A 27,430-nucleotide genomic window follows, 5' to 3' on the forward strand; every position below is an offset into this window, starting at 1 on the left:
GAATTTCATGCAAGGCCTGCCTTTTCTTTCAGTTAACATGTGAAACAAATCTGCTGTAGTTAAAATCCACAATGTAAGTAATTAAGTGTCAAATTGTGTGGTTCTGTGCTTCTGAAATTTGGCAGAATTTAATAGCTTTTCTAATAGAGACGATGATTTGGGGAACTGAAGGTTTAGATGTCTTTGAAAAGTAGAAGTTACATTTTAATATGTTCATATTATCCTCCGAAAGATTAATTTAGAGATATTAATGATGGGATTAGTATTTACAGTGAGAAGATTACAAAGGTGGGTAGGAGTAGTTGTTTGGGGAGTGAACTTTTGCTATTTATAAAACAAGGACTTTTTTATGCCATTGACAAGCAGTATCGGTTCTAGACCAACATTTATGATCAAAAGAGGGAAAATTTAACGTAGAATTGACAAATTAAAAACACTGCAATTTGAAGGTTTCAGATTGCAGTGTTTTTAATTTTTAATTTAAACATTGCATACCCCAAAAAAGTGGCACAGAATACTGTTCATGAGAAGGTTGGTGTTAAATACCTTTAAAATGCAGACAACTCTTCCTATGAAAACTAACATCAAAATAAGACTGAAACTTGCTTAACATTGAAAGACTATTTATTTTTAAACATTTTGCACATCTGCAATAACTTCACAAAATAAGCTTTTTAGATATGTGTTAATACAACTATGTACAGTTAAGACATTTATTCAGCAGAATGCTACTCAGATTCACCAGAATGCATTAGAAGATTAATAAAAAATTACACTTTTTGTTAATCAAAATTTGATAATAGCTTAAGTCCTTAAAACTGCATATAAACTTATTTTTTCTTCTTATGAACACAAAAAGTAATTGTTGGGATCCCTTAAAAGAAAACTCTATGCCTGGGGCCTTCGACTGTCTTATCTAGACAGTCTTAACCTGTTGTTAAAACCTTCTCATATTTCACAACAAACACATTTATATTAAAATTATTTAGAGCTGTTACATATATTTATTATACATGTTAAATGATTTAGAGTAACACATTATATATCACTCTGAATCATTTTAAATATTACAATTCTTTTACATAACTTTTAATATGCACATTCATGTTATTAGACTCCTTGCAAACGAATGCATGTATAATTCTTTTAATGTATTGTATGTATTATATAGTTAATATATAACACATACAATACATTAAAAGATATAAAGGTACACTTTCATTACCTTCTTGTATGGCACCACTTAAAAGAGGTTTGTTTCTGTCATGGAAGTAAGAATGAAAGGAAGGGCTAACCTCCACTACGAGTGAAGCAATGCTTCGAGGTTTTGGTCTCCAGATGGGCTGTTTTTTGTTTTCATCCAGATTATGCTTAAAGAATGAAAAATAACTTACGGTACCTTTAAAATCATATAAGTCTTTTGATACCCTTAATAGAGTATTTGCTATTTTTATTTTATGTTCCAAACATTTATTATATTATCAGAGAATTATTAAACTGGGTAAAATCGCTAAAAGAGGTATAGAGTGCTCTGCCAAAATTAATTTACTCATCGTGATGCCGTCCTGGAGGAATTTTGAAAAAAAAAACTGACCTTTGAGTGGGTATTAAAAATGCATATAGTTTTCATTCAAATCATATTTATACATATTTCTTATGTAAAAATTTCTGGTATACACTAAATTATCGTAAATTATTTTATTCAAAAAATATAGTAAATGCACAGAAATTAAAGATTTCTACATGCCGAAAATGAAAAATATGAAATATGTATGGGTATTTATGGAAAAGCATATATCTGCCTTATAATATATAATATACCTATATAACAAAATACGTAAATATTTATTAAATAATTTATAAATGTATTTGGAAATGAAGGATTTATTCATTCATAACTCCTGTGAAAGTTGCTGTGAAGAAATCTAGTTATTAAATATATCTAAACTTATAGATTTATATAAATATAAACTTATAGATTAATGATTATAAATATTATCTAAATATATACCTTAACATTTAATTGTAAACATAAATTGAAATTATGTTGACAAATACGTTTATAAAACTATTAAAGCAAGAATTGTTAGTACTGGAATGCAATCTGTTAAAAGGCATTGTACAGGAAATTCTATGAGATACATACTTAATCGTTTGACTGCTACACGGTGCAAAAGCGCTGCGTTCATTTGTCTCAAAAACTGTGACGCAGCACTTTTTCGCTGCGAGTTTCAGTGTGTCTTTGTTGCTCTGTGGGTGTGAACATAGTCTTACCTCATGCGTACTTTGTAACATGAGTGCATTCTAAAATAACTAACTGCGTTGCGTTTTTCGAGACAAATGAACGCAGCGCTTTTGTGTCGCGTAGCAGTCAAACGGTTAAGCAAGTAGTGAGGAAGAGTTTTAAAATATGTATTGCTGAAATTAAGAGTAAAAAATCTGATAAGTATTAAAAGAATTCCCTTACAGTTTATAATTACTCAGTTAAAAGTTTTAAAAAATATTTTTAAAAAATCCTTTTTTTATTCCCTTTCAGAAATATTCATAGAAAGTTAAGTGCATGGAAATCAGCACCAATATTTAATGGATTTCACTATTAAAATAAAAGGTACTCTAATTTGAAATGGATGGAATAGAATATTAATTATAAATTGACTCAGATCTTTGATTTAAAAGATGCCTCAAAAGCTAAAAAACCATGTCATATTTGAGAAAGTATTTTAGGAAGAAGCACTGTAAATAGAAAAGAAATAATGTGTAATTTTAATATTAATAATACAATAAACTTTGATCTTAATTTTTGTAATCCTTAACCGAATAAAATCGATTTACCTTACAATTTCTTTCTAATGAAAACTTAAGAAAATTTTTCATTCAAATTAAACTGTTCTGTGAAAAGTACAGCATTTAATTCCATTCAGAATGAAATGTTGTTTAAAAATGTATTTTTTTTTCATATACTTAGGACTCTGAAATATAGTAGAAAAAGAAAATATATGCATTTATATCTATATTTATGATGTAATTACAAAATGTTTACATCCAATCCTGTCAAAACCCATTGATCTTAATGAAAGTCACTGAATGTTTTGGTCTCCACGAAGGAATCGTCAGTGCTTTAAAAGCAGTGTATGAGGAAAACCAGTTAGAGCCTCTCCTCTTACTTCTTACCTCCAAGGTTTCTGTTCTGTTCATTAATTTAATTATGGCAAACATCAATGATGCCACTATGGGCATTTGGATAATTTACAGCAAAACATATATGAGCTACTTGCATAATTCCATCCCAGTATGGATTGGAATGGATTGGATCAAATTACAGCAAAAGTGCATTACGGCTATTTGCTTAAATAATACAACAAGCAAGGTAGTTAGTACAATACTGTATGACTAATTTGGTCTGGATAACATTTTGAGCAATATGCTGCAAAATAAGTAAATTAGAAATTGTAGTAAGCTCGCCTAAAAGTTACCAGGAGCTGTGGCTCCAAAATGTTCAACATGTTTTAAGAAACAATGTCATTGACTGGTGAGAAATATGCTACACGAGAAAGGAAAAAACACAGTAAAATACTCAGGGTTGGAAACTAGTAAAGGCAAAAAATACAGTAAAATACCTATGGATGTGCCATTTGAAAAATTAATACATATGAAAATCAAACCAAGTAACAAGTAAAACATTAAAAAAACAAAATCAGATAAAAATAGAAGGCGGAAAATGGTAAATTAGCTGAACTCGACTTCTAAACTGGCTTTTCAAGGGAAATTTCTGGTTTGAACATCGAATCAAGCTAACCCCATTACGCGTTTCGCCGAAACAGACAATTGAAACTTTTTCGCTACAAAATTTTTTAATTTAGACAAAGTGTCTTGGAAAATTTATTAGTCTCAATTCTCTGTTCCAATTTCCCGACTCGTCCGCACAAAATGACACATTAAGGTGTTAAAATATGTAAAAACTATTCCGATTACATCTTAAAACAAGACTAAAATAAAAATAAAAAAATAAAAAATAAAAATAAATAGCGGTCTGCTATTAGTCCTAAATATAAAAAAACATACGGTTTGGGCCTGCAAGCTTAAAGATTTATAATTTTATAGATTTTAGAAATCCGTAATTAAATTTAAAAGAAAATTAAGATGAAAACTAACATAGTGGGTCTTGCTAAGACCAAGAAAAAGTTGTAACAAAAGAAACAGAAAAAAACTGACCTGTGGCGATGCAGAGCTCTCCCTCTTAAAACTAAGTTGAAAAGGAGTTGTAATTCCCTTCTGTGTACTTCAGTCGTGTGACGTAAGTAGGGGGGAGCGATGTTCTGTGGGCATCAGCCAATACGAAAAGACTGTCTGTTAGCTGTAACTCGTCTCTAATTTTCAAAGGGGGTAGGAAAGCTCGGAAAAACGCGAAAAGATTTCAAAATGGCGTCAGTCATGTAGTGGCAGAAAAAATGTTACTGAAAGTGAAAATGGCTAATTCAGCTAAAACTACTAAACTTGGCCACAAAAGCAAGAGTAAAAGGAAAAAACTGCCATTTGTTAATAAAAAGTCGTAATTCTTCAAGCTAGCAGGCGATCAAGCTACTATGAAAAACGAAAAGGCCCGATTTGTTAATAAAAGCAGTAAAATTGGCCATTATAGAAATTTAAAACTATTTAGACAATAGTATTAAAAGTAATGTGCCAAAATTTTGGAGGAAAGATTATGTATAAACAAGAATTATCTGTACATTTTTTACATTAGATTCTCTGAATCAGCCATCCACCTTATACCGTCCTTCGGGCTTTAGGCATAAAATATCATTATCTAATTCAAAAAATCTAAAAATAGGCAAGGCTAATGCCAGCTTTTTTTAGGGCATTTTTAATCATTTTATGAGGAATTAAGTTACTTTTCAAAATAGTTACGAAGTATAGTATTTCTTCTTGTAAGTGTTTTACAGTATTGCAAGAAGAAATACTATAGTTTATTCTGAGTAGCTGTGAATAAATTGTGTTAAGTATGACTCTTTTGGAAATATTTGAATTCCAGTTAGTTAATTTTAGTGTAGAAAAATTAAATTCTCTTCTTTTGTCATAAACTTTTATAAAATTGTAATCAATAATATGTAAATCAAGGTAGACTACATTATGCTGTTCTGTATTTGTTTTATTTAGTTTTAAGCATGTAGGGTAGATATTAGCTACTTCTATTTTGTTGTAGTTATTAAATGCAATGACATCATCAATATATCTATAGATGTGTTTGTAAAATATACGTTCTTCTGTACTGAGTGAACGGACAAAGGTCAATTCTTTTGTAAAAAGGAATAATTCACAGACAGAGCTTGAAAAATTACCACCCATTGGGATTCCCTGTACTTGTTTAAAGATGCTATTGTTAAATTGAATAAAATTATTAAAGACCACGCTGGAGAGGAAAAGTTGCCATTTTTCGTTGCTGATAATTGTAGAAATTTGCGGAAATAAATCTGGAAGAGCTAGTAAACTTGTAAAAATTTCTTCAAGTGGTAGAGAAGTATAGAGGTTTTCAAAGTCGTAGCATTGGATATAGTCTATTTTAAGTGAATTCACAGTTTTAAGAACTAGTTTGTTACTAAAGATCATCCAGTTGCAATGCAGATCCTCAAAATCATAGTTATTAATTAGGTCACGTATCATACGAAGTTTTTGTGCAAAAAGATAATCTATTTCTTTGAGATAACTTTTGGTACTATTAGCTATGAATCTGAATTTTATTGGAGACTTATGAAATTTAGATAAGGCATAGAGATTGGCAAACCTGTTGTTATATTTCTGGGGATGTATTTTGAGCCTTTTATGGAGTGCTTTAAATTTATTGAGAAGAATCTTAGTACTGGTAGTGATTTTTTGGTAAGTGCAGGTGTTATTTAACTCTTGATGCAGAAGGTTGAAGTAAAATTGTTGTCAAATAACACTAAAATTGTTGCTGGCTTTGTCAATCTTCGTGATGATAAAATTATCTTGTAGTTTTTGAATTAGATCCTCTAGACGTTTTTTATTGTGTAAAGAGTTGAAAAAAGGAGACTTGAACAGCAAACATTGAAATTCTTTAATTAGTGCAGCTTTCCATTCAAGAAAAGTTGTAGTAGGTAAATTGGATCTATTACTAGCTAATATTATAAATTTATCAAGATCATTATTGAATTGTTTGAGGCAAACGTGCTTATTAATACCGAAAGTAGGACGAAATTTGGTGCCAAGTTGCATAAGCGTTCGTAATTCTACATCTTCAATGATATTAAGATCTCCAGTAATAACATGTTGGTGGAAAGGATCGACATATTTTTTGTAGACAGTCAATCGGCAATTACATTTGCTATTATCTTGTATAATGTGGTGGTTGATAACAAGTTGACCTAAGGTTTTTTCAAATTTAAAACAGGGTTTAATTTGAAGTGGTTGGTCAGGAAGCAAGTGTTGAAATTTTTTTAAACATGCTAAGTATTTTTAACTTATCATAAGAAGGGTGTTTGAACTGAATAGTACAAAAAAGTTTTTTGTGAAAAAAATTACTATTCTTTAGTTTAAAATTGCAGAAGTCTATAATCAGATCCTTGACTATCTGGGAGCATTGAGAAGGTTGATTTATTGTTTTAATCAGATTCCATAAGGTAGTATTCTTAAAGGTATGAAGAAGTTTTATGGCATTTTTTGCGAATTCTTTATGTTCTAGGTAGGAATTAAGATTGTGAATAATTAATTTCAGATCTTGTGTTGAAAAAAATTTTTTGTTATTGGTATCACCTCCTCTAGATCCTCTGGTAGTAGTATTGCTAAAAAATCTGAATTGTCTATATATAGAGATTTCTTGCTGTCTATTGGTGGTATTGCTAAGATATGCATTTAGTCCGTAAGGATAAAGTGACTTTTTTTGAAGTATGTAAATCAATTCTTTAAACAGTCTAAGTTTGGTGTTTGGTACAATATCAAGCACATTAATTTCTATGTTATTAAAATTATGTAAATTATAATGTTCAAGAATTGCTGTAAGCTGATAATCTTTGGTGCTATTATTGTTTTTATTTTTAAATTTTTTGATATGAGATCTATGGTTATTAATTCTGAGGTTGAGAGGGTTTTTTGTTTGACCTATATACGTGAGAGAACATTCTTTACAGGTAATTTGGTAGATGCAATTGTAAGTCTTTCAAAGTGATTGTGTTTTACTTGAAGTAGAAGGAGGAGGAGTAGCATTAGCCTTACAGGTTTTTCAAAGCTGGTTGCTTCACTTAATAATTTCTATGTTATTTATCTGAGCCAGTGATTGAAAGTAAAGAGGGAGCTAGCCTGCTTTACAGTGTTTTTTGGAAGGAAGACTAACCTATCGTGAAAGTGGAACTGTAAACAGTTTCCGGCAACTTATAAGCTAAAGCTTAAAAACCTAAAAAACTAAAAACATCAGAACTTACTGAAACTTTTTGCGCTTATAGCTGCGAAAAAGAAATAATACAACAAGCAAGGTAGTTAGTACAATACTGTATGACTAATTTAGTCTGGATAACATTTTGCACAATATGCTGCAAAATAAGTAAATTAGAAATTGTAGTACGCTCGCCTAAAAGTTACCAGGAGCTGTGGCTCCAAAAAGTTCAACACGTTTTAAGAAACAATGTCATTGAAGGGTGAGAAATATGCTACACGAGAAAGGAAAAAAACACAGTAAAATACTCAGCGTTGGAAACTAGTAAAGGCAAAAAATACAGTAAAATACCTAAATATATATATCTTCATAAAGGGCACAGAAAAGGATAGAAAAAAAATACCGTAGAAACAGAACTCAAAAACTAGAGAATTTAAAGCCAATCAGTAATTGAAAAGCTAGCTTTCCTGATAGAAGTAGCACATAACGTTATTGCCATGCAAATTTTTCTGTTTGCTATATGTTACTTACAGCAAATCAAGATATAAAATGTAAAAGAACTTTTTTGGGGGGGAGAGAAAGATTGAATTACACTGGTATTTATTCTTATATGGTAATTCAATCAAATAGGCATGATTGTATTAAACAGGTTTAACATTTTTAAATTTAACATGCAAGTTCTGAAAAGTTAAAATTTCTTCTCAATACATAAGTATGTAAGTATCCATTTTTAAAGCATGAATATGCTGAAAGATTTTTTTTTTAATTAATTCACAATCGCATAATGTTACCAGCACGAAACGAAGGCACTAAATGAAATAATTAAATCTATTGTTCCTCTATTAAAAGAAAACCTTAAAGAATTGTTAACCTTTTGGTCTGATGTATCCATTCTTTTTTCCTATCACCACAGAACCACAACATTTGGAATATATTGCCATACAAACATGAACAAAAATTGAAAATACTACAGAAACCCAACAACAAAGAAGAAATTTTAGATTCCAGCTAATGAAACAGACAGATCATCTGTCTTTTACTTTTAATATACGAGGGCTATCCAGAAAGTAGATTACGTTTTGGAATAAAAAAATAAACAAAGTATAGGAAACAAATTTTATTATATACAGATGAAAGCCACACTCAAATACTACTTTTCTACATAGTCACCATACAAATTAAGGCATTTATCGTAGCGATGTACGAGCTTGGAAATTCCTTCGTCGAAAAATTCGGCCGCCTGCGCCTTCAACCACTTCGTTACCTCTTCTTGCCTTCCATCTTGCACAAAACTTGTGGTAACCAAGCTTTTCGCTGATGATTTCGTGCAACAAACTTCGCGAAATTTGTGGAAAACTCAAAGAAAGTTCCGTTATTGTGAAATTTCGATTTTCACGGACTTTAGCATCGACTTTTTCGAGAAGTTCGGCGGTCACTATGCTGGGTCTCCCACTTCGATCTTCGTCGTGAACATTGGTTCGGCCATTTTGAAATCTTATGACCCACTGACGCACTCCACCTTCAGTGATAATGTTGTCCCCATACACTTCACGAAGCTGCCGATAGATTTCTATCGGTTTACAGTTTTTTGCAGTCAGAAACCTTATTACTGAGCGCACCTCGCAGCTCGCGGGATTTTCAATTAACGCAGACATTTCAAACCGTCACAGTATCTGAACGGAGCACAGCACGAACCTCTCACTAGCACGGCTAGATGCAGACTGAGCTGCGCAACGCTCTGACCCCAAGATGGCCGCGCTAGCCCCGCCCCTAGCGGACACAGACGGAAACGTAATCTACTTCCTGGATGGCCCTCGTAGTTCATGAAAATGAACCAAATTAAACTTTTAATAGTTCATGAGAATCACAACGATTTTGATAATCAGAACCATCCATGGCACTAAAATTCTGCTTTCTTAAAACTCTTCCCAATTAGTGAATCTCCATAACCTACTAATACATCTTTCAAATTCATCCAGGTACTAGGATGTTGTTACCTTCAACCATCCACTCTGCAGTCAACTCCCAATTTACTGGGATGGCTTAACTGCACTCTGTCTAAAAAAAAAAAGTTATAATTGTTTATTGCAGAATGATGGAAAATTTACTATCACAAACCAAGTATAAAACAAAGGTATCTATGAGAAAGCATAAAAAGGTAAAGAAAGGGAAAGCTGACCTTTTATGCATTTACAACTTAGTATATTCATTTCTAATGCTTAATCTTCCATCATTTACAATCCCTTTGTTTTGGATACTTATTTAATTTTAAAATCTGATGAATTTATACTCCACATTAAACTGCTTGAAAATATAGCTAAATTGCTATTATTACTTTTCAGTTAATTATAATAAAAGTTATTCACCTTTGCTATTATTTTCAAATGCTTTTAAATTACTACAATTTTGAATTACAGTGGACGTCATACCCACTATCACAGTTTCCTAAACTTCCTCGGTATATGGAAGTTTAGAAAAAAAATTTCAAATGTCCTCTTTGAAAAATTGACAAGTGTGGCATCAAATGGTTCAGAGATTAAAATTAAACTTCCAAGAACACAGACATGTCATTCTGATCTTTTTTATTTCTTATAGGCTTTCTTCTTCTTCTTCTAACTGGAGACAGACTGGTGCCTCTTCCAATTCTATCTCTTCTTTGTTTCTCCATTTCTGTCATCTTGTCTTGCATTTTCATTGCATTAAGATAATTTCACTATCTGTCATCTTGTCTTGCATTCAAGTTACTGGACATTATTTTTTTTTTTTTTCCAAAAGTACCTCACAAAAACAAAGGTGCAAAAAAAATATGGAATCTATAATACACAACAGAAAACCACACAAAAAAAATTGCACGCAGTTAGCTTCTTCCGAGCCAGAAAAATAACTAGAGCATACAAAGTTACTAGCAGTGAGTAGGCCTACCCAAAAAATGTTAGATTCTTAGTCATGTAGTTTTTATAAGACTTTCTCTAGCATTAATAGGCATACTTACCATTGCTTGTTTAAATCAGGGTCTGTGAGGACAAGTCCAGCTATCCGGGCTCCATGGACTGGTGGATTTGAATAGGTAGGTCTAATTATAATCTTTAGCTGTGACATTACTCTCTGAGCTTCTTCGTTTGAATCACAGACCATAGTGAATGCACCAACACGCTCCCCTATAATAAAATTTTAAATGTTTCTTAATGAAAAGAACTTCTTTCTCACATTTTTTTTTCAATTATTCCTGTTATGCTTGGTGAGTACTTGAAGATTAATCTTAGCTTCATATATAATGAAGTTCTGCTGAACATATTAATCTGTCTTTTTTCGGAACATCACCACCCAATTTGGCTGATTTCCTTGCCGTTTTCGAAATATGCGCAAGAAGCTGCCAGAGAGAGCACTTAAATTATCTTTTAACTCTTCTAGAAAGTTTTACACTCCTTTCAACAGTAAATGTGCCCCAAAAAAATTTCCTCTGTTCACGCAGAAAAATTGAATGGAAAAGACTTTACAGGTTATTTTTAACCTTTTTATTAATACTAGATGGCAGCACAACACAAACTAGTCTATTCAGCCATGTTTTATTCTTAAGACCCTCATTTTTCAAAAAAAATATAGATTTTTTAGGATATAAAAGGAATTCTTACAAAAGAAATTATATGTTATTTTCTTGGCTGTACGTTGATCTCTTATTCTATAAAGGTCAGGGGTATTTTATCTCTTAGCTCTTTGATTTTCACTAGAGCAGTTCTATTTCTTCTCTAGCTTTCGTTAAAAGTTTTGTTAGCTCTACATTTTGATAGTTTTTAGTTGTAGATGTTTATTAATTTTATAGTTTGCATTTTCTTAATTGTAGTTATTTTTTCTAATTAATTTGCAAATGGATCAGAGAGGGCTGATGATTTCTGGAGCGCTGAAAATGCTAAACAAATTGCTTTCAGATAGTGAATGTGATACAGAGAGCAGAGAGATATGTGATGACTTCGTGGTTTAACAAGGCACCATTTAGCAAGACGAAACAAACATTTATTAAATATATAATTCAAAGCATAATATAATAGTTACTCAGAGCAGTACGTCGCTCCTACCGCATAGTACAATCTACTACCTTCCTCTTCCGAGGCTAACATACAACTCTTAATAAATACATTAACCCTTCTCGGAGAAGAGCTACCAGCGCCAAGCACGCTCTGTTGATCGCCAAACAGTCGCCAGATATCACAAGATACTTTTCTTTTCCTTGGGGTGTAGAAATGTAGGCCTCGCCATGTTGCACACTGAGCAATGCTAAATCTGCTACACTAAGCAGAATCTAGTGTTTTTTAACAAAATGTAGGCAAAATCTTTAACTCTATTATGCACTTCCCATCAATGCTCACGTCAGTGCTCTTTTCGAACCTCCATACATTCAGTAAGCCCACCTTGGGCACACCCACAAAACTAAAACGGTCAGTGGTATCTTTACAAAATTTTACTTGTGTACTCCTCTAGGCCTGATTAAAATATCTTCCATTTTCTTTTAATTGAAATTATAACTTTTTACAGTAGCATGCCAGAAAGAGTTAAGGAATATAAATCTAATGGATATGAATATGAGAGTTTCCCTTAGAAATTCCTCCAAGATATCTCTTCTCTCAGGTAGATAGCCCTTCTGTGCTTTGCCATATTCAAATACCCACATCAAAATCTAATGAGATATCAGACGATATTTGAAGATACTTTTTTTCTTCAGAAAAATTAAATCCTGAACCTATATTAAGATATTCTCGTAAAAAAATTTTATTTATTTAATGTAAACAATTGAAATAAAGACAAAGTCATTCTTACTTTGTAAATATTATACAGTGTAAAATCTTGCGATTTTGACTTTTTTTAAAAATATATATATAGACTATTTTAAATAAACTAAAAACAGGAAGATAAAATTATATTTGTACAATATCAATGGCATAATTAAAATGTTAGAACTAAAATATACGAGGGCCATCCAGGAAGTAGATTACGTTTCCGTCTGTGTCCGCTAGGGGCGGGGCTAGCGCGGCCATCTTGGGGTCAGAGCGTTGCGCAGCTCAGTCTGCATCTAGCCGTGCTAGTGAGAGGTTCGTGCTGTGCTCCGTTCAGATACTGTGACGGTTTGAAATGTCTGCGTTAATTGAAAATCCCGCGAGGTGCGCTCAGTAATAAGGTTTCTGACTGCAAAAAACTGTAAACCGATAGAAATCTATCGGCAGCTTCGTGAAGTGTATGGGGACAACATTATCACTGAAGGTGGAGTGCGTCAGTGGGTCATAAGATTTCAAAATGGCCGAACCAATGTTCACGACGAAGATCGAAGTGGGAGACCCAGCATAGTGACCGCCGAACTTCTCGAAAAAGTCGATGCTAAAGTCCGTGAAAATCGAAATTTCACAATAATGGAACTTTCTTTGAGTTTTCCACAAATTTCGCGAAGTTTGTTGCACGAAATCATCAGCGAAAAGCTTGGTTACCACAAGTTTTGTGCAAGATGGATTCCAAAAATCTTGACAGAGGACCACAAAAATCAGCGAATGGCTGCAGCGTTGAACTTTTTGGACGCTTACCATAAGGATGGTGACTCTTTACTCGATCGCATCGTTACTGGTGACGAAACATGGGTGAAACATGTGAACTGTAAAACGAAATTGCAATCAATGCAGTGGGGGCACACAAGTTCTCCCCAAAAACCCAAGAAATGCATGCAAACAATGTCGGCAAGGAAGATGATGGCGACTGTTTTTTGGGACAGAAAAGGTGTAATTTTGGTGGACTTCCTGGAAAGAGGCACTACAATAAACTCTCAAAGGTATTGCCAAACTCTCCAAAAACTCAGAAGAGCAATTCAAAACAAGCTCAGAGGAATGTTGAGCTCTAAGATCTTGTTGATTCACGACAACGCCCGGCCCCACACGGCAAATGTCACTCGTAAAGTTCTTGAATCTTTTAAGTGGGAGTTGTTTCCTCATCCGCCGTACAGTCCCGACCTGGCACCGAGCGACTTCCACCTATTCCCAGCAATGAAGAAGTGGCTGGCTATGCAGCGTTTTGATGACGACGCACAGCTGCAAGAAGAGGTAACGAAGTGGTTGAAGGCGCAGGCGGCCGAATTTTTCGACGAAGGAATTTCCAAGCTCGTACATCGCTACGATAAATGCCTTAATTTGTATGGTGACTATGTAGAAAAGTAGTATTTGAGTGTGGCTTTCATCTGTATATAATAAAATTTGTTTCCTATACTTTGTTTATTTTTTTATTCCAAAACGTAATCTACTTTCTGGATAGCCCTCGTACATATCACATCTTTAAATAAAATTTCAAGCATACATCGTTCTCATTTATATGCCATTTCTAAGAGGTCTCTTAAATATAAATAAATAGTGCTTTCCAGTATATAAATAATTCTGATTCAAAGGGGAGGGGAGATTTTAATTATAGAACTTTTGTAGCCCTAAATTTGAAAAATAACTACCAAGATTTCAGCAATATACACCATTGAATAACAGGTACAGAATTATAATAATATGAATAATATTCAGAGAATATCTTAAAAATTCTCAACCAACATTTAAAATATTTTTCAAAAAGATTTTGTCCATCTTCAACACTTATATTCAGTGAATAAATTGTGTCAGTAATAAAAAAGTATTCAGGGAAAAAAGTACCACACATTTGTGTTTCTCTGGATAAAAATTACTCAAAAATCCCCCAAAATAGTGGTTAACAGTGTCAGAGCATTATTGAAACAGTGCTGGAACAAACATTAAACTCTTTAATTAATTAAAATACACCTAAATTAATTTAAAATGCAATTTATATACGAGAAAAAATGTCTAAAATAAGAAAAGAAATCACACAGGCTGCTGAGAGGTTTTAAATAAAATGTTTTATATCTGTTAAAATTTCAAATTTTGCTTTATGAAAAAATGAATAAAATGGCAAATTAATATTGATTATAAGAGTTTTAGAAAATATATTATAATTAATCCATGCATCAAAATTGTTTAGAGTGCATTTTAAAAAACAGGTAAAGAAAAATACTACTTGCATTTTGTGATTTTTTTGCAATATTTCTAGCCAGACAAGGTTTTAAACAAAAGCTAGTAATTTATGTTTATATTAAGCAATTGAGCAATACTAGGTTTTATTATACAAACAAATTCAACAATTTATTTCATCTACATCTTGATGCTCAAATTTAATTTATTCTCATAAATATGTTATTTGATTTAAAGCTCTCAAGCATGGTTAATTGTTAACTGCTAATATAAGAAGGAACTAAAGCTTACAATTCTATATTAAATAGCACAAAAAAGTCAAAACATATACAGGGGTGTTTGTGGGACCCCAAAAAAATCCCCTGAAACTTTTACGGACTTACTACCGACATTTTGGAGTTTTGAGAAGGGGGGGAGAGAAATGAAAAATTACAATTATGAAGTATTGAATGACCTAATTATAAAAGTTCAATGAATTACTTTTTTTGCAAAATTAATAACCATAAATTTTCAAACATATAAACTACTACATTTTATGTAAATATTTTAAATTACCTGAATTAATTCTTTAAAAAAAAATTATCTAATTTCTGCTGCTTTTTTTTTATTTTCTGATGTTTGTGGGCTTGTCTTTCTTTTGTGGTGAACTTCATAATTGCAGGAAAGGTTGACTTTCATTTTCCTCATTTACAGTTGAAGAAATTTCCTCGAGAACTGCACATGCAGAGGTAGAAGCAGTTTGCTTTTCTGCTAATGTAGAAGGTTTTTCAGAGACTTTTATAGGTGACTCATCTGAAATAAATGTTTTTAAGTCCTCTTGATATGTTTTCCAACTTCTATTCATATTCAGTAAGAGATCTTTGTGAATTTGATCAGTCATTGGATTTTTTTAGCCATATTTTTCACATGAGGTTTCTTTAGAAGCCATTAAATCATATTATTAATTATTTAGAAGCCATTAATCATATTAGAATACTTTAGAAGCCATTAATCATATTATTCCGTAGATGCAGTGCATCTACGGAATAATAATATTAGGGAATCAATCTTAAGAGAGGTTCTATAGTCAGTGACAAGTGTAGCCATTAAGCTGAATGCACTTTCCACTAATGGGCCATGGAAGCAGCTAAGGCAGGCTGTGACCAATTTAGCCAATGTAGAATACTTATAATCATTTGTGAAATCATCTTTTAAATTAAAAACTTTAGACCAATATTTATCTATTGTACACTTGACTTGATTTCCACTTTCATCAGATGTGTAGAGCATTTCTTTGGTGATATCAATATCACTCTGGTATAACCTTATTTCAGCTTCTACTTTTGACTTTTCATTATCACAAAAATATGGGACATAAAAGATGATAATTTTTCAAAAGCTAATATTGTACTGGTTTTACCTCTTAGCTCTGAATCTAATGCTGTAAAACTAATTAGATATGAATTTTTAAGGGGTAATTTCTGTTTCATATGCTGTGCTGTATTAGTATAAGCTTTCATCAGAGAAATTTGGAATTCTTTTGCTATTGGATGATTTTTTGATAATTTCTTCAGGCGTGTGGAAGCTTCTGCACCAGTAAATATTACTTTGCTAGGTAGATGGAATTCTGGATTTGTGACATCAACCTTTAATAAATCATTATAAGATGTGCACTCTATATTTTCTGGCTTCATAAAAAAAGAGAAAAATTTTGCCATCAATTTATAAATACTGGAATGTATTAAATGAAGCATTGTTTTTTTTTTTTTTTTTGTTTTGTTTGTTTGTTTGTTTCAAATAATTTAATATATGTGTTGAACTCTGGTAATACTGCTGAATATAATGCCATATGCAATAAAGTTTTGTTTTGCATAACAAATAACCCATTTAGTATTCTTTTTTTCCGAGCTAAAGCATCCTTTGCGAGTTGTTGGGAATGCAAGCAAGAATACAACCCTTCAACAATTTTTTAACACAATATGCTTGTCCAGCAACGTTTATTTTCTTGCACCATGTGCCGATGGTATCCCCATTACCATCTCTCCGTTCAATCCAATTCCCCCTAAATGCATTCCGGACACCTTCTTCTAATTGTATAATATCACTATTTATATCGAGAAATTTCATAGTGGAATTTTCTTGCGTACATAAATAAAAAAATTTTTCAATAAACGAAACGAAAAATTTACACGTGCATCAATAAATGAAACGAAAATTTTACACAGCGGAGAAAAAAAAATTGAGAAGCGATCAATGACAAATAGCTAATACGGCGAAAAATCCCCCTTCTCTACTTATTGGCGCCACGTCAGGAGAACCCAGAGTCACGTGATCGCACATCTGGTCGAACAAAGTCTCTCCCTTTTTTTTCTACCGCGCCTACTTGCCAAAAAGAATCCAGAAGAGAATGTCCGAGAACCGGGTGAATGAGTCATAACTCGCAATAAGGAAAGAACAAAAAAGAAGTTTTTTCCCCCTTTTCACGCATTATCACTGCCTTTGGAGAAAGAAAGGAAAAGTTTTCACCACACACACTGACCTTGCGTTTTCTGCTTTCAAAGCAAACAAAATTACCCAGATCAAAATAAATAATTCATTATTATTCCTACTTACTTTTGAACGACGATCCCCGGAATTTCCGGGTATCGAAGTTCAAAATCCCCAGAGCGCAAACACCCCTGCATATATTTGCGGTCTGCTTTGAGCTGCTTATATATAGAACTATTTTTCCTCCCTATCAAAGTGTTCAAAGTTATTAAATTCAGTTATATTACTTAATTTCTTGATGATAATGGAATAATATATTACCATATAGTCCCATATTTTTAGCAAAGGATTGTGCCAAAGCTATTCGGTGACCATCTTCAATGAACATTCTGACAGCCTGTGCATCCCGATCACAATCTCCGGATGCAAATCCTTGATATGCCATATCAAAAAAGGGGAACAACTTGCGACTCTGAAAAGATCAAGTTATTTTATTACAAAATATATAATGACTTGCAATAATTAGTATCCATATCTACACATAAACTGTTTAAAAACTCACTTATATACTATATTTCTATTAAAATACAGCTAAGTTCAACATCAGTAACTTCATATAAATATGTACTCCAAATATCTAAACTGCTCTGAAGAAATAATTTCAAACATAGTAAGTGTATCACATCAAATAAATTTAAAATTTTTTTCCACATCTGAAAGGTGAGCATGAATCTTAAAAACGACAAAAGGTACGCTTCCTAAGACAACCAAGAAGCTTTAAACATTACATGCTGCATGTAGAGATACTAGTTTAAGCATGAATTATATCACTTTTCATCAGAAATTAAAATATACAAGAGTTATAAATGAAGTATGGATAGCATACATAGGTAGTGTACTTTGTTGATTTTAAATGAAGAATTCTATTTGGTGTAATCACATGCAAGGTCTCCCACATTTTGCAAAATCTGGGAAAGCCAGTGAATGTCATTAGCAAGGTAATTTCAGTTGATCACAGTGATGTAGCACTTAACCATACAGAGAACTAAGGAAATATACATGCAACTAAGTTGTTCCTCGCAGTATGATAACTGACATTTTTTATCAATAATACTCGAGCAGCCTTTTGACAAACAACATAACAAGGAGCTTGCACTAACTTCACCTGTTTATCAAGATTTATAACTTGCTATTTTTAAAAAAAGTCACTGTGGTATACAGTACATAAAATCAAAATATGCATTACATATGAAATAAGTATTGTGCATAAAATATAAACTTTATATAAATTACATATGAAATAAGTATTGGTATTTACAATGGTAAAAGTAGCAGTAGTAATGAAGACGATAAATACTCACTTTAATGACTTTGGACATTTCCTTCCATTGTTCTGGCTGAAAGAAAACAATCTATCAGCAATTTGTAAAATATTTACAAAGCAAAATATATACATATCATTCTTAATTATTATTATCATTCAATGTTACATTTTTGCTTTCTATCCAAAAATTTGTTTCTATATAAATCTTTTATATACCTACTTTTTTTAATTTTCAGACTTAAAAATATTACATTTTAAATTCATAAAAAATGTGATTCTTTTATGAATTTTACCAAGTGAAAAATATTTTAAATGCTTAATTTTTATTAAATCGCATCAATCATTATGATATGGATTTTATTTTCAATCAAATCACCTACAGGTCTAATACCAATTAAAAATGTTCTGATCAAGCTGATAATGTAACTGTAAATTCTAGCCTGAATGTTCACTTCTGCTATTATTAATTAGATATTAATTATTCAAATAATCTACTTTAATTGAATTAATACAAAACCAGACAAACACATATACAGATAGAAAAAATAAATTACTAAAAACATTAGGAGTAACCCTTATTTATAGTTACAGAATTTAGATAAAAATTTGACAATTCCACACAAATATTTATCCAGAAAACAAATACTGAAAAATGCTTGCAATTAATGAAATTCCTCTGTACACTGGAGGAATTGCTATCAACTCCAACAGTTCAATTCAAATTCTACTTGCTGAAGGTTTGACAAGCTACAATTAGCCTAACCTCACTTCTTAGCAGTATATCACATACAGAAGACTTGATTTCAAGAATCAAATTATATACGTATTGGGTCATAAACTAATAGCTGATATTCTTTCGTGCTTAACACAATTACTTTTTTCTTTCATATCCCATTAATTTATATTTTCTAAGAATAGCAAAGAGAAATTACAAAGATGGCAAGATACCATAAATCATATTTATATGAAGTTCCATAATTAGCGGGAATTTGCTATACTCTCATACCTGGAATGTTTTTCTTTGTATTTTATATTCAGTTAATTTGCATCTTACAAAGATGCCAAGACATCATTAATAAAATTAGGATAAAGTCACCTGCCTAGCAGGAATTTGCTATACTATTATAACATGTTCTTCATCTTTAATATTAAGCTAATTTGCATATAGTGGAGAATCACAAAGGTGACAAAATATCGTATCAAATTAAACATGCAGAGATCACATACTCAACTGGAAGAATTCACTGTACTTTAATTTACTTTTCTCGATACCATCAAATACACATTCTTAAAAATAAAATTTGTCACTTATTATATGTAATTGCTTACATGTTCATTCTTTATATTAAATTAAATTTCATTTCAAGAGTCCCAAAGAATACATATCACAAACAGATAATTAGCCAGACACCACGAATCAAATCAACAAGTAAAGAAAGTCACATCTTTAACAACAAAAATTCACTATACCCCCTCATAAATACTTTTCTCCTTTTTTTACATTCGATCATTTTTATTTCCTTGAGAAAGAAGCAATTCCTCAAAAATTGAGTCACAGTATAAATTACGTAAAATTTACTCAAAATTACAACTTTACACATCAGTAAGTAATACTTGATTTAAAGGAAATGGTAAAATTTACATTTTTCACCACATAATCTTTTTTTTTTTTTTTCGAACACCAGATAATGAGAAATTAATAATGAATATTTGGGAAAATCTAACTGCATTTGTCAAAAACTAATACAAAACTGTTAACTGCCATGGATAACAGCTTTAACCTGTTAACTGCCATGAATGGGTGGGTATATTCGTCAATACACTGAAACAAATTTCTGACAATAAATGGCATTGCTTGTACTTTAAAGTTTCTCTAGGGCAACTATTTTTTCCTTACCTGAGCCTGAAAAATCACACAATGCTTAAGTAACTAGAAGGGAGACAAAGGACAGCAGTCAGCAGGTTGACCTTTCATTAATAAAGTAAGCTTTAATGTAATTTATGTAAATATTTTCTATTTAGCATAATTAATAATTTTGCCCTTTTATCAAGTTATTTTTTAATTTGCAAGATTGCCTTAGAGCATAAGATTTAATTTTTTAACCTTATATTTAAAAAATATTTCCTTAATCATATGCTTTCAATTGAACTTGCTGTAACAAAAATATTTTGTAATGAGTACCATAACTTAAAATGTACAAAATTTATTATATAAAGGATCATCTAATACAAATAAAATGATTTAAAATCCTACTTGCTTAAAAATGTATTATACCTTAGGATCAACTCCGGTAGGATTATGTGCACAAGCATGAAGCAAGATAACAGAATTTTCAGGAATTTTCTAGGGAAAAGATTAAAAATAAATATTCATGAAATTCATGTTAATTCATGAAATTATTTAAGAAACAAATCATACATTATATAAGATATATTACAAAATACAAGATAAAAACTAAATACATCAGAATACTGCGGTATACACAATTATGCATTTAATACTCTGGTTTACATTTTCTGCAATGACAGCAGCAGAAATAAAAGAATAATTCATGATACTTCATGCAGTTCTGATGTAAATTTGCAACTTAATATTACAGGCTTCAATCCATCAAAACCATGCATTTTCTTTTTTTTGTTGAAAGAAATTTATGGTGATCTTTTGTAGTTCTAATATTAGGAACCTCATAATGTATTTAGAAACACCAAAATATTAAACAGTGAAAATAATATGTGTTAACACTCCTCTTTTAATTCATATTTTAAATACTGGCTGTGTTAGGCATGTTCTGTTTTACCCAGGGTTGGATTAACCATTAAGAAATATAAACATGTATATTAGAAATCAAGGAAAGGGGCCACCAAAAAAATTTACCATTGGTTTTCTTTTCTTTCTTTTTTTTTTTTTTTTTTTTTTTTTTTTTTTGGTCAAGTTTTGTGGGTTAAGTTTTGCCAGACTGTCAAGTTTTGTAAAAATCGTACGAATAGATTTTAAAAAATTAGCTCTCAAAATTTTAGCTCCTCAATGTTAATTGAATTTAGCATATAGTATTTATTAATCTCTTTTTTTATTAAACTTTTTGATTTTTTCCTTTCACATTTCTAAATTTAGGTTCATTCCAAATAAAATTCACCCATTTTTCGCATTTTATTTTTTAAATTTCTATCTTTAAATAATTTTTATAAATTTTTCGAAAAAAATTTTGAATTATAACCTATAAAATTTTTAACCATCATCTTAAAGTAGGTCTAGTTCTAAGCATACTTGCAAAAAATTCAAATTTTTTATTCAAAATTTTCTAAGATGTACACGAATTTACATATTTTCGCATTTTGTAGTTTGGCATCTTTATTTTTAGCAATAATAACGCCAAATGTAGTTTATGGATTTTTGTTACAGTGAATTGCCACAGCTATTTTTAATCTTAAATTTCAAATAAATTTTTAGGGAGCATTAATTATATGAAATTTTTTCCCTCAATGGTGCGTAATAAATATTTATTAATGCTATTTCAAAAGCTATCTTTTTAATTGTAGATAATATTATTCAAAATTTTAACTCCCCCCTTTTTTTAATATTTGTAAGGGTAAATTTTTACCTTTGCCGTGTTATCATTTACTACTTTACTTTGACTGCATTTAAATTGAACTGTCTAAAACTGAGAAAGCTCGTTTGATGTTTATTTTCACAATGTTTTTAAGCAAACAGGACGTTGATAGTTTGGCTCATGTCCCAGCTTTAAAAATTATACAGTACAATGTCTTTAATCCCGACGTCCATAATCCAGAATGATCTATAATCCTGTCCTCAAAGCTACAAACTTTCTGCACATGTGTAGCATTTACGCATGCGCATAATACCTTTATGCATGTGCATATGTGTTTACGCATGCACATAATACGTTTACGCATGCACGTTTAATGTATAACGGACGGTATAAGCTAGGCTAAAATTATCTAATTATCTTTTTCAGTTAATGTTGCAGATTGTGTTGTTCCTTAATCTTCGAACTGGATCCGGCTTATTATTTTTGCAGACTGTTAGAGCAATTTTATAAAAAGTAAGCTTGAACTTTCGATTATGTCAAAAAGAGTTTCCGATTCTGGAGCTGCCAAAGGATCTACAAAGGGAAAGCATGTTTCGATGTCCATCAAACAAAAAGTGGAATTGTTGCAAAAAATGAGAAAAGTGACAGAGTGGTTAGTGAAAATGAAAAAATTTCGATTGACAAGGTAGTCGGTGTTCTCGGCACAGCAGTTACAGGACTTGAACAGTGGAACTTTGTAACTGAACAAGAAATTATGTCTGTTTATAGAATTAAAGAGAAAGTATTAGCACATAAAACGAAACAACTTACATTGAAAGAAATGGTTTAATAAAGTAAACAAATAAATATTAAGCTTTTCTTGTAAATTTTGATACCCTTTAGATCATAATTGCTCTTTATTTCATAAATTACGGTTTCCTATTTTTAATTTTATAATTTCTGCATGCCATCTTACCAGATTTAAATTGATGATCTATAATCTGGAAAAAACCCTAACCTGGAATCGCAGAGTCCGGATTAAAGACTTTGTACTGTATACATAAGTATAAATTTTTACATTAATCCTCTTCGAAAGAATATTTTAAGTATCTAATTTTCTCTCGTGTTATAGATTGCAAAAAAAAAAAAAAAAAAAAAAACATAATCTTTAATATGATTTGGACTGTTTGCAGCCGATATAATAATCGGGTCACTCAGTGGTACAGAATAAACATTGCTGTACTGTTTTATTTCTTTGTCATTTAACAAAAAATCTTTTATTTAAAATATTTATCCTTTGGACTTTGCTTTAAACTTTATTTATAGTTAAAATGGGAAATGAAAAGCTGTCTTCAACTGAAACGCAGTTGATGTAATTGATATTAAAAAAAAATTACTAGAATGCAAAATTTATGGAAGTATAACAATCGAGAAATCTTAATTTTCTTGTGGTGAGCACTGAAAATAAACATAGGAGAAAAGAAGAAAATTAGGGAGAAAAGTAAACAAAAATTTGAAGGGGAATTTGGCTGTCAGAAATACCAAGGTGTTTCGAAAAGTGGAATGCTTTTGAATATACTTTCAGAATACTTCAAGGAATTTGGGTGTTCAAAGAGAAAACACTTGGAAGTGTACACCAGCAAATACCATCAACTGAGCTTGTTCTAATGGAAAAGACAAAAACGATATCATTGCAGATTAAAGTGAAGAGTGACTGGTTTCCGACTGGTTTCAGGAATTTATACAGTGATGTATGTGGATGTCGCCTAAAGATGTTTTCCCTCTTGATGAAAGCAGTCTTTTATTTCATCTCATGCCTTGAAAATGCTTAGCCTCTAAAAACTGATAAAGGTTCTGACCAAATACTGATGAAATGGATTGCATTGGATTATTACATTACAGCTAAGCAGGGCTATCTGCCTAAAAGGAGAGATGCCTTCGTGAAAAACTTTCTACGAGAAACCAGCTGGCATACACATTATAATGAGAAAAACCATGAAAACGCCCATGCAACCAGCCTGTTCGCCAGTATTTGAACCCCGGAGCAAACTACCACTGTTCAGCGACTTTACCGCTCAGCCGTTTGAAGGTCATTATGAAGTGGAAGGCGATAACTTTATTTAAAGTGAATGTCAGAAATACCAAGATGTTTCGAAAAGTTGGATGCTTTTTAATATACTTGCAGAATGCCTGAAGAAAACGAGAAAGCCATTAAGAAAAGAATAAATTTTTGCATAGAATTTGGGTTTTTTTTTTTTTTTTTTTTTTACTTAAACTTTTTAATCTTATGATATTTGACTCTTACGATTTCAAAAATAAAATATTTAACTAAAATATGAGTAACATTTTAAGAAACTAAATGTAGAATGATAAAATTGTGTAAATCAATGAGCAGAATATTAAATGCAAGTCATCCTAAGTTAAAATGTCGGTTAAACATCTTTCTCATTTATATATCTTTTCTGAACGGAACATTGAAAGGCATGTTAACTGTGCTTTACTGTATTTTCTCTTTTAATATATTCAGTTTTCAGATGCATCATAGTCTGGGACACAAAGTATTCTTCCGAAAGAAATTCAATTGAAATAAATAAAATCTTGGAAAATTTATATTAATAAATATATTTAAAATGCTCAGTTCAAATGAATAAATAGAAAATTTTAAAACAATTATCTGAAGAGACAATGCAACACAAACAATCAAAATAAAAGTCTAAAAATTTAAAAATAATAACTATGACAAAATATATATATATATATATAAAGAAAACTATTTGAAAAAAATAAACGATGCACCTTTTATTTAAACTACGCAGTTCGAATGGGTAAATAGAAATTTTTAAAACATTTATTCGAAAGAAACCATGCAACTTAAGCGATAAAATGAAATTCGAAAAAGAAAAAAATTACTTAAAATAATAGCAATTATAATTAAAAATATAATATAAAGAATATTATTTGAAAAAAGGAATGATTATAACTTTTTTTCTGCTCATGGGAAAGGAAAATATGTTGCCATATATTATGAAGTTCGCCGTGAATTATTCTTGGTGTAAACCAAAAAAAAGTGCCAACATAAATTTGTGAATTTCTCCATTAATTTTGCCCCAAATTTTACAAAATTTCATATTTAGGCATAATTTGAGTCATAGAATCGAAATATGGAAAAAAAATTAGTATTTATTTCAAAAAAGTCTGATTCTGTGTAAAAATATGTTAGAATAGAGCTATATATAAATCTAATATATATCCTAAGTCTTGTTCTCGGGACATGAAGAACACAATTTGAATTTTGTCAATTGGCCAGTAGAGATACACAACTGTATTTTTTTTTTTTTTTTTTTTTTTTTTTTTTTTGCAGTGTACATAGATGGTTGTTAATACTGTGTATTTGTATCAAATGTGATTTTGTTATTCTGCACAACAAATCACATTTGTTTACATTAACAGTGAATTGTGATAGATTCTTGAAATTAAACTTGCAGAGATTTTTCTACCATTAAAAATTTAAAACATGTTGATAAAGGAATAAAAATTAATAAATGCAAAATATTAGTCTGATATATTTTGTAAGCTGCCCACTGCAGCCCACTCTTAGTAATCCCACTGCACGTGCATGAAACATAACAATAGAATTAGCATAAGGAATCAGTTTAGAGAAAATTGTCCCAGTGATGATTTTATAAAAGTACTTATATATCTTTTGTTTAAAATTGCAAAAATGTCTTTGAAAATAATTCCATTAGCGGATATATGATTTTTTATATCCACAAAACACCTTGACAGACAATCAGTTACAATTCTAACTACTAAGAACAATAAACACAATGCAATGCAAAGTGCACTTAAAGAGAAGTTCACACAGAGATATCACAATACTCCGAACTTACACTGAATTAAACAGCTAACAATAAATGAACTGATACTCTCATCAGTCTTACTTAGTTTTCTCCCAGTTGCTGAGAGATTTCTAGTAATCTCCTAATCCTATCTTCTCGAAGTTACTAAAAGGCATACGAGGGCCGGATATGGTTACAGTTACAAACAAAATCAATTACACTTATTCAACTGCAATACCTATATCGGTGATACAGGAACCAGACCAAAATGTTGCCAAATAGTCACCAAATTTGGCGATTAATTATTTTTTTTTTTTTTTTTTTTTTTTTTTTGGCAGAGCATCATCTCTAGCTTTTCACGTTACATTATATGAAAAAATACAACTTAACATGTAATTTCACTGAAATTATCTGTATATATACAAAATTATAATTTTATACTTAATATATACTTTTGAATACAGATTAGTAAGAATTGAGTACAGATAAGCAGGAGATAGGTACACCCAACTACACATTTTGAAAGAGAACCACTGCATATCTAATCACACAAAATTTTGACATGCCTGTGAAATTAAGGCAATTTAATGATTGCTGTAGGGAAAAAACTAATTAAAAATGGCTTTGGATAAATATTTTTGTTCAAGAACATAAAAGTTTTGTAACCATAAAAGAACATTTTCTATGTGTTTTGCTCTGTGTTGCACCAAATTGTATATTTTTCACAGAATTTTTTACATGCAACCATTTTAGCCCTGGTGTATAATTCCCCCTTAAATTTCACACGTACAATAAAACCTAAAATAGCATTCCTTGCAGACCTGAAATATCTTTAAAAGCAGGGATCCTATTCTAGCAGCTTTTAAAAACTTTTAGTTTATTACATACATATAATCTAAAAATACAATTAAGTATCAAGAAAACAAATTCAGATGCCTATTTGTCTTCTCAATGTTCACTACTTTCAAAAACTTTGTAAAGAGGTTCAAGAATATACATAAAGATCACAACAAAGAAGCAAATATTAATGCAACTAATAATGAACATTAGAAATTCTCAAATTTAAGTATTTTATTATTTTTAATTTTAATGACTATAAAAAGTGCATTTAAAGTATACATAAAAAATAATAGACAAATATTCTGAGAAATTTATTGTGCATTCAAATTATTTTTAATATTTGGCTGCAATGCAACTTGCAATAAACTAAAAAAAATGGATCAAAAAATATATAATTTAAAATTTTTATCTGTACAAATCCTCTCAACACCCAGCACCATTAAAATAATTTTATAAAACCTCCTCCCTAAAACTTCCTCAATAATATTAACTACAACGTTTGGTACTTATGTGCTAACAGATAAGAATTGATTAACTTTGGAGGTAATTTGATACTATTAATTTTTTTAGGTAGTAAAAAATTGGTTATTGCTTCTAAAATAGTTTCGAACTTGAGCTAGAACATTCTGCTGCTACATGAAATCGGGAAAGTACAAATTCATTGCTATGCCTCTATGTTTCTATAAATATTCAAAATAATTCTTACTAATCTGTTGTCTGTAGAACACTTACCCCTGCTCAATACTTTGCATATGTACTCTGGAAAGTAGATACACAAAAGCCTTGAAACTAGCTTTTGAAATTTCTGCTATTTCATAGGCAAAATAAGAATAAATGGTTGTTATATTTTCTTTGACTTCATTTAATAAAGTCATGGCTTTTCAGTTGGGCACAATAACGAGAAATGTGTTAGCTTCCTAGCAAATACCACTGAAAATCCATTGAGGTGATGCTCAATTATTTCAAGAACAGGCCTTTCATTGATCTCTATGATTAATCCTTCACCATCTATTTTTTTTTATTTCAATGACAATGTAGACACATATTTCTCTTAA

At 30.9% G+C, this 27,430-nt stretch overlaps 1 protein-coding gene across 1 annotated transcript in view; it reads right to left on the minus strand.

The window, feature by feature from the left end:
• Positions 1 to 27,430, minus strand: part of Got2 (glutamate oxaloacetate transaminase 2) — a 74,140-nt gene that overhangs the window by 14,111 nt on the left and 32,599 nt on the right. Inside the window, exons 7-10 of the mRNA XM_035357158.2 lie at positions 20,445 to 20,513; positions 18,207 to 18,242; positions 17,167 to 17,317; positions 10,374 to 10,539 (exon numbers count right to left, since the gene is read on the minus strand). Of these exons, the coding sequence (XP_035213049.1) occupies positions 10,374 to 10,539; positions 17,167 to 17,317; positions 18,207 to 18,242; positions 20,445 to 20,513 (422 nt within the window). The remainder of the gene's footprint in view (positions 1 to 10,373; positions 10,540 to 17,166; positions 17,318 to 18,206; positions 18,243 to 20,444; positions 20,514 to 27,430) is intronic.

The sequence above is a fragment of the Stegodyphus dumicola genome, chromosome 10 (assembly GCF_044657685.1).
Source record: "Stegodyphus dumicola isolate Sdum_Otavi_A_Nest chromosome 10, ASM4465768v1".
NCBI classification, from domain to species: Eukaryota; Metazoa; Arthropoda; class Arachnida; order Araneae; family Eresidae; genus Stegodyphus; species Stegodyphus dumicola.